Below are 13,854 nucleotides of genomic sequence, written 5' to 3' on the forward strand. Positions count from 1 at the left end.
ATCAGCCTGCCTAGCTCCAAGCTTCCCCAAACCTCGAAGCTAGTCTTGTGTGCGTGTAGCACACGGTAGATACACACTGTGCACATGACATACTCCCCTTCCTCTAAGAGCTCACTCCTGAGCTCACTAAAAAGCCAGGGTAATCTCGCTGAAGAGTAGTTAATGTCTCCCATGTAGCGTCCTCCTCAACACGATGTATTCCGTGATAAAGCGTATTACGCAATCTTCTTTCACGAAATCCAAGAATCTTTTCAGGTTCGTGCAAAACAAATGTCATGTCCTCGACATCTATAATTTCTTGAGGAGTAACTAACTGGTCCGTTCCCCCCAGTACTTCCTTAAGTCTAAGGACATGAAATACAGGATGAACTTTCACATGAGAAGGCAAATCCAATTCATATGCAACTGAACCAATCCGTCGTGTAATACGAAATAGTCCATAGTATCTAGGGGATAATTTCGGAGATCGACCCGTCCGTAAAGTCTCGGAATCTTTCGGAAATCGCAAATATACCATCGTTCCTTCAGAGAACTCTCTGGGTGAACGATGTCTATTAGAATAAAACCTGTCTCGGTCTTGAGCACTTCTAATAGATTCCTTCGCAACTTGTAACATTTCCTGCATATCTTGCAAAAAATTACGTGCTCTATCATGCTGAAGTCCTAAGAATCCTACTGTAACAGGTGATCTAGGTTGAAAACCATACATAAGCATGAAAGGACTAAAACCTGTACTCGTATGCTTAGTACTGTTATATGCTTAGTACTGTTATATGCAAATTCTAACATAGGAAGATAATCCTCCCATGAACTCTGTCTTTTGGATACATATGCTCGAAGCATATCCTCCAAAATCTGATTCACTCTTTCAGTCTGGCCATCAGATTAAGGATGATCAGAGGAACTCGAATTCAAAGTTGTTTCCAACTTCTCAAAAACAAGTTTCCAAACATCACTCGTAAACTTAGAGTCCCTATCACTGACTATGTCCTGCGGTAACACGTATAGTCAAAACAATTGCTCGATAAACTGTCGTGCTAATTGCATAGCTGTAATAGTCTTCCGGGTCGGTAAAAATCTAGCCATTTTTGTCAAGCGATCTACCACAACCCAAATAGAATCGTGGCCTTGATGTGTTCTTGGCAATCCGGTAATAAAATCCATGGAAATACTTTCCCATTTATTACCTGGGATTTGCAAAGGATGCAACAATCCAGCCTGTCTAAAGCGTTCAGCTTTATTTGCATGACAAATTTGACACTTAAGAACATAATCTTCTACATATCCTTTCATCTTTGGCCAATAAAAAGTGTGTTTCACTAATGATAGCGTCCTGTGTACCCCAAGGTGTCCAGCAGAAGGGGCGTCATGACACTCCTTAAGAATCTTGGACCTAATGTCCGGGATCTGTGGTACACAAATTTTGTTATTACGGAATAGTAAACCATTCCGAATCATCCACTGGCCTTCTGCAGCCTGAATAGTAGACTGCTCGGTCATTGAGTCTTGGTCAATCAATGAGCTCCCGTCCTGGATCTTCTGCCAAAATGGACCAAAATAACTATCAGTCCTGCAAAGCCCTCTCAATGACTGAAATAAGTCAGTAGAAATCTCGGTGAACAACACAGTATTCACCTCTCGAATTCGACTAAGCGCATCTGCAACACTATTCATGGACCCTTTTCAATAACGAATCTCAAAATCAAAATCTTGCATTAACTCAGCCCAACGAGCTTTCCTTCCTCTCAAATCATCCGCATCACACACATACTGGATTGACTGATGATCAGTCCAATACCACAAACTTGGAGCCATATAAATAATGTCGCCAAACCTTGAGAGCATGAATCACAGCATAAAGCTCCTTCTCAAGGGTTGGCCAACGAGATTGAGTGTCGTCTAGCTTTTTACTTTCAAAAGCAACTGGTCTACCATCTTGAAATAGAGCAGCCCCGATAGCATAGTCACTGGCATCAGTTTCAAGAACATAAGGCCGACTAGGATTGGGTAATGCTAAGATAGGTGCTTCCTTGACTTTATTTTTCAGAAGTCTGAAGGCCATATCCAAATCGTTATTCCAAGTGATAGGCTGATTTGACTTACGTCCACAACCTTTCAATAAGTCGGTCATCGGTAGTGTGAGCTGAGAGTACTCCCGTACAAATTTTCAAAGAAAAACAACAAAACCGAGAAAAGAACGAAGTTGTTTCACTGTTCGCGGTATAGGCCAGTCCAGAACCTTCTGAACTCGGTCAGAGTCAATGCTCAACCATCTCTAGTGATCTTGTGTCCCAAGTAAATGATGTCGGTCATAAAGAACTCACATTTACTTAATTTAGCATATAGTCGATTCTGTCTTAAAATAGATAAGACAATCGTGAGGTCTAACATGATCCTCAAGAGTACGACTATATATTAAAATATCATCCAGGAACACCACTATAAATTTCCCCAAATGTTCATGAAAAAGATCGTTCATCATTTGCTGGAAAGTGGCTGGAGCATTGGTTAACCCAAAAGGTAATACGAGAAACTCGTAATGGCCATACCTAGTCCGAAAGACGGTTCTTTCGACATGCCTTTCATGAATACGTATCTGGTGATAGCTAGTACGTAAATCTATCTTTGTGAAATATTTCGCTCCTGCTAACCGGTCAATCAGGTCATCTAATCTAGAGAGAGGATAACGGTTCTTAATGGTCAGCTTGTTCAATCTCTTGTAATCTATACACATTCTCCAGGTGTTGTCCTTCTTTCTCCTAAGCAACACAGGTGCACCCCAAGGTGATTTACTTGGACGGATCTGGCCCATCCTCAAATAATCTTCGAGTTGTTTAGCCAACTCATCTTCCTCAGCTTGGCTTATCCTGTAAGGTGGAATACTGACAGGATGAGCACCAGGGATCAAGTCAATACGATGATCTACTGCCTGTTCAGGTGGTAAACCCGATGGCAGTTCCTTAGGAAATACGTCTTGAAACGAATCAAGTATCTTCTGTAATTCTTTGCTTTCAAACACACTTAATTCATTGACATCCATGGAAGGTATGAGAAATGAAGAAAGTGGAATCAATACACAATGGAAAGCGGTATACAAAGAATAATCCATTATATTTCCAAAATCAATTGTAGTTACAAGAGGTCCTTGAGAGGGGTGAATACAATCACCTAAAATACTATAATGGGTGTCCCTATGCTGAAAAGAAAAAATATGACTAGACCAATCTATCTGGACTTGAAGAGTCTTAAACCACTCCATCCCTAATAACAAGTTTACATTTTCTAGGTGCATAACATAGCATTCCAGAGTATCTTTGTAGTCCTGAATCTGGATCGGAAGCATCTCCACCTTTCGATCCCATACTTGCCTTCCCGCAGGTGCCTAGATGGAGGCAAGAAGAGAATGTCCTTCGCGGTGATTGCTTATCACAAAAGGCGGATGAAGAAGAAGCTAAAGAGAGGGAACAACCCACAATCAAACCTATCTAGCAAGCATCCATCAAGCATGCAAGATTCAATAGAGCACAAGCAAGCAAGAGTAGTAAAGAAGGGGAGCTCTACTGCAAGGAAATGAATATGTATTTCTTAGTGTCAAAAATTTTTTGGGGCACCCTTACATTAGGGTTTTGTACTCACTTTGGGCCCGTAAAGAATTAAAAGGTAGTAGACAAGGCCTGGCATGGAGGGAGACTTACCAACCCGCATTGGTTTCAAAAATACTGTCAGTCTCATAGAAGTACATGATGAAGGGCTTGCGAGAAAGCCAATGACCAGATCGCCGCATGATATCAAAGGTTTTGAGAACCCAAAATCTAGCATGTCTTTGAAAGTGACCACCTTGTGACGCTGGAAGTATTTAACCATGCTGTAAAGATCTATTTGTTGGCAAAAGTTGGACCTTCATTGAGGTCAAAGACGAGCAGCTCTTTCTTTGTCCATTGGTTCTTGGGCACCTCCTCAAGTATGAGGATGATCAGCCAGAAGAACCAGCATGTGACCACGATAGTGGGGTCACGGATCTTGGTGTAGTAGAGGTCATTAAAGTTCTTCGTTCGGGGCCCCATCTCCATGGTGGTGAGTGGTGTGGGGCCATCAATGTACGAGAAGTTGAAGATGGGCCCTTTGTCTTCCATGTGCAAGAGCTTATGCTAGGACCACCTTCTTTTGATTGACATGTACCTGAGGTGGAGTCGATGTAGACTTCTCTAGAGGCGGCCATGTACTCTCACCACATTTGCTAGCCATCACCGAGGAGATAGGGCATGCATCATTCGAGCTAGACTCCTATGTGACTTGCGACGGGATAGTCCCTGGGATCAACACTGCCAACCTCCTCTGGTGTGTGCAGGTGGTCGATCATCCATTGGGAAAAGAGATGAGCCATGTGTTGAACCACCAGACAGATTTCGGCTATGTTGATGGGTGTATCAACGCTATTATGAAAGTTGTCTTAGAATGTGAGATCCCGCACATTGGGATAGGCAAGGACACCCCTAGGTCCTTCCCATCGTCTTCACCGGCTTCTTCTTGAGTAGTTGGCAGTGGTGCCTCATTGAGGTCTGGCCCCTCATGAAATGATTCGATGATGGGGGGCTCACAGATGCGGTTGATGATGTGGTCGAGTTAGAGAAGAAGCTCCAGGCTTGGGAGTTGAACTATGGACGAAGTAGGCACTCCCATGGAAGATGATCCGAATGGATTGACAAGAGCGTTATTGGTGGCATGTAGAGTTGGTCCAGGTGAAGCAGTGGGTAGGGTGGCTTCAAACTCGCTCATGACTGGGGCTGGGTTTGGCTCCCGGGTATTTGCTTTCTCGCCCAAACTACCAGGAGAGTATGCCTCATCGATATGGATCTTCTTCTAGAGAAGATTGGGTCCTACTCAATTTTCCTTCTGAGGAATCTTCAAGGTCACCAACAAGGTCATCCTCTTCATCTGCAGGCTTGTGGCTTTGGAAAAAGGGATAGGCTTCCAGTGCCTCGTCAATGGAAACGTCTTGCAGGTAAGCCACATAGATGGTGTAAATGGTGGCATTCCAGATGGCGAAGGCTTGCTCGAGGTAAGTGTAGACTATTAGATATAGTCGTAGGATGCCCTACGGGTTGTATTGGTTGTTAGAGATGTGACATAACTGACGGTAGGTGGACTTCACTCCTTGGCGAATGAGGGTCTTCATGGCTGACATGGCCAATTGAAGCAGCTCTTCATTGATGGGCTAGTTGAGGCCAGGTGGTGCCATGAGTTTGAGGAAGTGATCTTCCTCCGTAATGGAAGCTGAGGGTTGAGATAGGGTCCCATAAAATTAAATTGAAGCAAGTAAAGGGCTAGGGTAATCAGGGTAAGGCTATCCCACGGAAGCAACTCATGGTTGGAAAGGTGTCGAGGTCAGTGGCCCATGAGAGAAGCATGTCCAACTTCTTTTGGTTGCGCCCTTCCAAAGGGGCATCATCCAAGGCAATGGTTTCCAACTTATGGATTTCAGTGTGTGCATGGGTGATGAGGGCGTCTTTGTGGTGGAGTTCTTGGTAGGCCACTTCTCAAGCTGCCACTTCGGCCATGGCTTGGTTTTAATGTACACACATGTGCAGATACATAATTTTATAATTGTGGTAAAGAAATTTTAGGAAATACACATGGATACATATTGCATCTGAAACAACCATCATTTATTAAAACTAAGCAATGAGCTACGCCGGTAATAATCTTATGATAGAAATTTTAAGTTCCAATACAAAAGATTCCAAATACTAGCAAGCTTTGTATAACCAGAGCGTTAAACAAGAACACCTTATGAAAACACACACACACACACACACACACACACACACACAAAACATAGAAGTAGGGTAGCTTTGTAGATATACTTTGCCAAGAAACAATGGTACTACTAACGTCTCCACAAGGCTTTTCATGAGTAGACCTGACGGTATAGAGATCCCTAAACCGTGAGCGACCAGTTTTGATATCATGAAAGGCATCTGCAAGTACAAAATTTTGTAACAAATTGTATTACAGCATTCAGTAAGATAACTTCAAAATAGAAATTACTTAACTGCCTGTCTCACTAACAAATGAATCATCCAACTTGAAGCACCCAGTCAAGAAGTTATAACTTGAATAAGAAATCTTGTATGTTCCAATCTTGTCTGTTTCAAATCCGCATTCTTGCATACATAAGCATAGCCAACCCAAGTATTGTTCCTGGCTCTCATGGCACAAGACATGCGTCGGTGGACATATCCAGCTCTCTCAATGTACCCATCCTTAGTGACTCATAGGAGAGAGAGAGAGAGAGACGAGACAGACAGAGAGAGAGAGAAATTGTATTAACGTCTACAAGACCAAAGGGTCTATGGACCAAAAGTGTTATAATGAATCCAGAGAGTAACTATATGATGGAAGAAAGAAAAACAAACTAGATACCTAGATAAAACATCACATGAGAAAACACCTTACAAGGGACCATATTACAAAGTTGCAAAGTAGCCCTGCAATGAATACAATATGTGGAGAGAGAGAGAGAGAGAGAGAGAGAGAGAGAGAGAGGTACCGTCAGGATACCCAAAAGGTTTGATATTAATGTTAATGATAAAGCCAAAGCTGTATTTGCTCCAGCCACCTGCTCAAGGATCTAGGGAATCAGATAGTAATTTTTGATGGGATTGTTTATTTTCCCTTTTGTATGCCTTTTCTAGAGAGAAAGATGTTCAAAGTTTCCAAAAGGAAAAGCCTGAACTTGTAAAAATTACAGGACACGTGCAGGTTTGAGATTAAAGGGCACTGCATGCACCTGAGTCAAAGAAACGCCACTTGATAGTGTAGTTGGTACACAGCAAAACAAAGCCAAACCTAAAGGATTAACCATCAAAATGTAGATTAATATCATGATTAAGATCTGCTTTTTTCCTGACACCATCATAGAGTATACCAGTGACAAGCTCCTGAGGTACCAAACGAACTTGTAGAACCAAAACTGCAACCCAAGGGGTTAAGAAAAGAGCGGAGACCTGCAACACAGTAGGACCCAGATAGCTGAGTTTAAAACCAAAAAATTTGATTTCAAAAGGAGGAGGACAACATAGAGTATGTCCACTCATGCATTGATTGGTATGCAGAGAAAAGACTATGTACAACCATCTGGGAAAGCAATTCTACGTAGGAAAGATGGGATCTTTATGAACGAATCCATCAAGACATCTATAAAAGAAAGGTCGATCTTGTGCTTTGTACACTCACCATGCATCTCAATATATGCTTACCAGAACATATAAGAAATCATGTCCTAGGTTTTGATTAAAGAGTTAAATCATTTATTTTGTTTCTTGCATGATGATGGGATCAAATAAAAACTATGTGGATTTTGTAGCTATAATGGCACACTATCTTTGTCAACTGCAGAAAAAGAAAAATTCACTAAGACATGGTATACCAGATGTCATGTACCATATAGATAAGCATGGTATACCAGATGTCCAAAATAAAACTATGCGGATTTTGGTATACCAGATGTCCAAATAAAAACTGTGTGGACTTCAGAGCTATAATGGCACACTGTCTTTCGTCGACTCCAAAAACCATCCTAACACATGGTATACAAGATGTCATGTTCCATATGGATGAGCAAAGAGCCCAGAGGGAGGCTGGCAGATGGTACATAGTCACTGATAAGATTCAAGATCAGACTAAAGTATGTGGAGGAGTAGGAGCATCTCGATGAGGTGACAATGCTTGTCATTCATAACTCTGGAGTATATGTGCTATAATCAGAGAACACAAGAGCTCTCAAACCAGCTAAAAAAAATTCTGTTAATATGAGCAATGGCATTAAAAGGTCATGATAGCTAGAACTGTCAACATGCTCAAAAAAGAAAGAAAATATTTATGTTTTTCAAGTATTTGGGGTAGAAAGAAAGAAAGAAAGATATAGTAACTAAAAAAGAACATGAAAACTCAAAACTGAAACACAACTCTAATAGCCTTCTGATGGCAGACTAGGGTATGGTGAGGGCATGTCATGTCATCGGAGAATCTCATGGATCTGTGTGGTGGAGATCCTTGGTGCTATGGGTCGGGGGTGCTTGGCACGTAAGATGGAGGAGGCCTGCTGACTCAAGACTCCTTTGGGACGTGAATACGGCCCCTGTGTACGGCTGGTATGAGCTGTCGATGCAGCAGTGTTGGCATGGGTGGCTAATGTGAGTGCTTGTGCTGTGAAAAAATCAGTGATGGATCTCTGGGCAATGTCTTATATGAGTTGGGCTTGTCCCTCAGCACGTCCTCTCATGTCACGTGCACACTCTCCCGAGGTGTGATGTGGACATGCATCTACCCTTTGGCCAACTTTTGAGTGTGTGGCCAGATTCATGTGTATGTAAGGGCATTTGTGCTAAGTCATTGTATTCTTGTCCATGTGCCAAATGAAAAGCCAAGTGTGGACAGCATTATTATTATTATGGTGTGCACCATTAGATTAGGGTTGGCCAGCCAACTTGCCCAAAAGTCACTATAAATAGATGGCTATGGCTGAGGGTCATATCTTTCATTGATCATTCAATCATTCATCATTGAGTTATGAAGAGCTCAGGAGCTGTGCTACCATTGAGTATCTCTATTCCATTGTAAATAAGTCATGCATATGAGTACATCAGTAGGTTAGGTCATCTCTTTATCTAATCTACATCTTGCATTAAGGAGACTTATGTGCATGGATTCAAAGTCTCAGATCAGCCGTTAATCTTCAGGTTTTTCGTGATAACTAATCCTAAACCATGTACGCAAAGCGGGTACCCATGTCACATCTCAATACTCCGTCCCTATGTGGTCTGAGCTCGATCAGGTACATACTGAGACATCTCTAGTCCTCATATTGCATCACCAGTGCCAGTGGCCAGAACCCCTCCCTGAAGAGGCTGTGAAATCTCTCATATCTCATAATACGCGGACCTCGTACTCTACCTCCCCTATGGTGCATACTCAGCATATCCGCTCCTTTGGTGGGTTGTTCTTGGCTCTCCCAATCTCTACTTAGAGGAGGATACCCTGAGCTCACCAATCATGTTGCACATAGCATGTGACATGTGGATCTGCATGTACTTTGGGATCTCAAAGAATCCATAGGACTCAAAAAATGCTCTCTATAGGACTCACGCTTGGTCCCAATCTCTGATGATGACACCCAAGTCTGGCATATGTGTAGGCCAAATAAGATCCAACCGGATGATCCACTCGATCTCTTGTCAAGCGAGGTCGAGTTGCGGAGAGCCTAGGTTGTACTGAAATAACTCCATGTGCATGAAACCATTCAACCACCTTACGATTACCATACCGGATGTCGTAAGGGCTGTGAACGTCTTCCCTAAGTGACGGTTCTTTGTTAGCTCATGCAATGGCGAGGCAATCCAAGAAAAATACCTTATGGCACGCCAATAGCATGAGCATAGACCAAGAAAGCTTCGTACTTCATGTAGGATGCCAACTCTGGCCAATTACAAATGGCATCTTTCTTAGCGGGATCCATCCTCATGCCAAGCTCTCTAAAAACTACGGCCAAATGCGCCCTATGTTCCTGTTCATTCTTGGAGAATACCAATATATCATCAAAGAACACACTTGTGAACTTCCGATGCTCCTAGAAAATGTGGTCCATCATTCTGTTGAAAATGTGATCCATCATTTTGTTGAATGTTGGAAAATGCAATCCATCATTCTATTGAATGTTGAACTTCCGATGCTCTTGGAAAATGCGATCCATCATTCTGTTGAATGTTGGCGGGGCATTCGTGAGACCAAATAGCATAACCAGATACTCATAAAGTCCAAATGCTATCCGGATGCCATCTTATGCACATCCTCTAGTACCACACACAACTGGTGATACCCGCTCTTCAAATCTATGCAACTAAAGTATGCTAACCGATCGAGCTTATCAAGAATGTCATCTATGCGTGGAATTAAAAAATGATTCTTGATAGTAAGTTTGTTCAATGCTTGATAATCAACACACATACGGAATAACATGTCCTTCTTTTGTACAAGGAGTAAAGAGCATGATCCACGAGAGAATAAGATGCATAATGAGACCTTGTACGTGTCCTGCTATGTGAAGGAGTAGCTAATTTGTTGTCCCGCAATGGCTGCACCAGCCACTTTGGCATACTCTTGGACACCTAATGGCTGCCCTTTCCTCATCCACTACATCATTCATAATTGCATCATCAATAGGTTGATCTGTGGACTAAAATTTGAGCTGACTTTCGGCCAGTATGGACTGATTTAATCCACATATGGTTGCCGGCATTATACAAAGGTGGAAGTGTATCACATAAAAGCATGGGCTGAACTAAGTTCTCAACAAAGATTACATCTCTACTCGCCAAAATCCACCTTGTGGCCGGATGGTAGAGTCTATACCCTTTGCTTTCTGAGTGTAGCAGGGTTTGTTGCCTGGCACACTAGGTGGTGACTCTTCTGATGCTCAGAGCACGACACACAACAAAGGTACCAGTAGACACTATGGAGCGGAACACAACACAAGTGACAAAATTGCAAGAGAACAAGATTGCCAAAGGAACAAGAAGCTGGAAGACACTTGCACTACTCTAGATCACTGTTACATGTCCTTCACTGTACCGCGCACACTCAGCATAGGTCACAGTGAAGAGGACGACACATAGCTCAAATTGATGACAAGTGACTATAGCACACCTAGGCTAAGGCTACAATGTGGTATAAAGGATGAAGCATGAAGGATGTCCTTCAGGAAGAGTTGTGTAAGCAATCCGGCAAGACGTAGTGAAGTCGGTGGAGTAGGTGGCATCTCCTATCTTTGGTAGATACCTAGAGGTGGCAGCCTGTGGTAGAATCTCCTATCTCTAGGAGATGCCCGTTGGAGTGTTAGTCGGTGCCTTCAATGCCGGTGCGTGCACCTCTCTTTGTGACCATTATGGTGCACCTCCGCTTCCGAAAAAGTGCCAACATCATAAAAAGCTGGTATATACAATGATAGCATAAAACTGAAAATGTCCTCATGATAGTGTAGTTTCTAAGTGCTGCCAAAAGCAGTGCTAGGTGCTCCAGTAGATGAAGAAGTCAGAGAGACGGAACTAGAGAGGGTGGAGGGACTATTGGAGGGTTTCTAGGTCAGTTGCTTGGGCTCGTAAAGAGACCAGCTCTCAAGTTTGCTTGCTCCACCAAATCATGTAGTACCACCACCTCGTCGGTGTTGTGGGAAGATGAAGAGTGGAGGTGGGTGAGCTATGAATATCCCTCTGGCGACGGCGATCATTGAAGAGCTCAAAAATGTAGTCGGTGAGGTAGGTGGAGTAGATGTGGAGGTCAATAGAGAGGAGGTCCAGACCCCGAACTATACAACAAGCTCGACAAGGATGAGGCAAGGATAGCTGCTCTGGAGGGTCGAGAAACCATAGGCAAGAAAGATCTACCACCAAGAAATCTGGAGCACTATGGGAAAATGGGGATCTCAAAGCTCTATGCACTCGGTGTCGTCCTCCTGATAACAACGGAAAGGCACCTCGTGTGGAGAACCTAGAGTAGGTGCAAGCAAGGATGCCCCTCCAGAAGCGATGGTAGTGTCGATTGCAGGAATGACAGTGGTCACCATGGTTGAAAGAGAGGCGGATGAGGATAACGAGGATGTCCCGCGAGCAATCCATGGAGGGGGGGAACTGGAGAGGTTGCTGTGGATGGGTGGCGAGGTGGAAAGGGAAAATACCGCTGCTGTCGAAGAAGATGGTGAGGTGGAGAGGGACGAGACAGCTAATGTCGAGGATGGGGAGGCAGAGAGGAAAGATACAGCTGCTGTCGAGGACGGTGTGCGGCGGGATGACATGGGGCCACTGATAGTGGGGATCGGTGAATTGTGAGGGGGGGCTGAGTTGAGTCGTGAGGGGGGGCTGAGTTGAGTCGTGAGGGGGGTGGGGTTGAGTCAAGTCGACAGGAGGGTTTGGGTTGGAGTGAGTCATGGAGGGGGGATTTTTGAGTTGAGTCGTGAGGGGGGTCGGGTTTGGGTGGAATCGTTGAAAAGGGGGTGAGGTTGGCTGAGGCGTGAGGGGTCGGGGCAGCCGAGTTGTGAGGGGGTCGGCATTGGGTTTGAGTGAGGGAGGGAGTGGGAGGGTCGAGTCGTGTGAAGGGGGAGGTGGGGTGGTTGGAGTCAAGCCATGGAAGAGGGCTGCAGGGGGCCAAGTTGTAAGAAGTGAAGAGGGGGGACTTTGGGTTGAGTCCGGAGGGGGTGCAGGTGAGGTTGGTTGAGTCGTGAGGGGTTGGATAGAGTCATGGGAGAGGGTTTGGGCAGCTGAGTCGTGAGAGGAGTGAGTCGACAAGGGGGTTTGAGGGGAGTCGACAAGGGAGTAGAGTTGAGGGTTTGAGCGAGGCCACAGGGGGGGTTGTTGGAGGGGGGTTGAGGTCACGTAAGTCGTGAGGGAGGGTGAGAGGTGGAGTCGAGTACAAGGGAAGGTTAGTGGAGTCGAGAAGGAGGGTTGAGGTGAATCGAGAGGGCGGGTTGGTGGAGTTGACAACGGGGGTTGAGGTGGGTCGACAAGGGGGTTGGGTCCATCAGACATCATGACCCCTTCCTTGGACACTATATGGCCCAAGTCGTGAATTTCTAGCAAAAAGAACTCACTCTTCTTGTCATTGGGGGGGGCAGTCGAATTACGAGAAGAGGAGAGAAGAAGTTGGGCGAGGCGGTGAGAGGGGCAAAGAGGGGGATGAGTTGTCACAAAGGTGGGTGACTGGGAGGCTGCCGACGGAACCGGTGGCGGGGTTCCGAGTCAACGGGAATGGGGGGACTCGGACAAGACCGGAGCCGAGTTGTCGGTTGGTTGAGGAGACTCACTCAAGTAGGAAAGTAGGAGAGTAAGACCAAGACGACAGGTGTGAAAGAGGTGAATCCGACGGGAAGGGGGAGGCAAGGGGAAAAGGGGGAAGTGTGTTTTTGTTTTTTTGAGAGACTAAGAGGAAAATTTGTCTGGCAAGGTGGGTGGGGCTTGCATCTGGTTACAGAAACCGTGGGAGTTGAGCTTGTTGCAGGTTCCTAACACAGTGTCATGCCCAACTCACAGAGGTGGTGATCGGGTGGTGAATGGTGGCCTAGAGTGAGAGAAAAGACTCCCACATGATGGGGTTCCAGGAGTTGTCAACCTATGGTTGCCTTGTAGTAAATGATTGGGACGAGGCTTATTAGCGTGGCCAACAGAGATAGGAGGGGGCACTTGCCTACCAAAATGGCCAATGGTGCTAGAAAGAAAGAAAGAAAGAAAGATTTTATTAACGTCTTCCAAAAGACCGAACTCGGCCTATGAGACAAATCGGTGTACCTGCATGGGGTATCCTCTGTCATCCCAACAAAATGAAAAAGTACTGAACTAAAAAGCTGAATCTGGGTGTGCAATAAGTACAATGAGTGGTGGAGGGGATGGAGCTCTACTACTAGGAGAATGCAAAGCTATATGCATGGAGTATACAATCATGATATGCAACCTAGCTAGCTCCATCCTGTACCATACTCGGGGTGAAGATAGCAAGGAGGTAAGCAAGTGTTTGTGGTAAGGATCAAGGGTAGCCGTGGTGGCATTTGTAGAAGGGGCAGGGTAGTCAAGGGTGGCCCTCGTGGTGTAGGTAGCAGAGGAGGTAAGGTTGAGGATGACCGAGATGAAATAAGGTGACAGTGGAATAGATGGTGTGGAGCATGAGGGTAACTAGGCTTGCTTAGCAGTGAAGTAGGAAGAAGAGGAGGTAAGGGTGAGGATCAAGGGAAACCGTGGTGCATTTGTAGAAGGGGAAGGGGAGTCAAAGGTGGCCCTCGTGGTGTACGTAGAAGAGGAGGTAAGGTTGAGG

General features: G+C 44.8%; 1 protein-coding gene across 9 annotated transcripts in view; it reads right to left on the minus strand.

Annotated features, from left to right (window-relative positions):
• LOC147629628 (Sodium Bile acid symporter family) overlaps nucleotides 1-13,854 on the minus strand; it is a 137,456-nt gene that overhangs the window by 26,143 nt on the left and 97,459 nt on the right. For all 9 annotated transcript variants that reach the window (XR_015267739.1, XR_015267738.1, XR_015267737.1 and 6 more), the window contains 4 exons: nucleotides 6,929-7,007; nucleotides 6,791-6,849; nucleotides 6,551-6,619; nucleotides 5,865-5,978 (listed from right to left, as the gene is read on the minus strand). Coding sequence is in view for 5 of the 9 variants with exons in the window: in XM_086811137.1 (XP_086667263.1) it covers nucleotides 5,865-5,978; nucleotides 6,551-6,619; nucleotides 6,791-6,849; nucleotides 6,929-7,007 (321 nt within the window). In the remaining 4 variants the exon portion in view is untranslated. The remainder of the gene's footprint in view (nucleotides 1-5,864; nucleotides 5,979-6,550; nucleotides 6,620-6,790; nucleotides 6,850-6,928; nucleotides 7,008-13,854) is intronic.

This window comes from Cibotium barometz, chromosome 17 (genome assembly GCF_041138505.1).
Source record: "Cibotium barometz isolate CiBa-2024 chromosome 17, ASM4113850v1, whole genome shotgun sequence".
In the NCBI taxonomy this organism is placed as follows: Eukaryota; Viridiplantae; Streptophyta; class Polypodiopsida; order Cyatheales; family Cibotiaceae; genus Cibotium; species Cibotium barometz.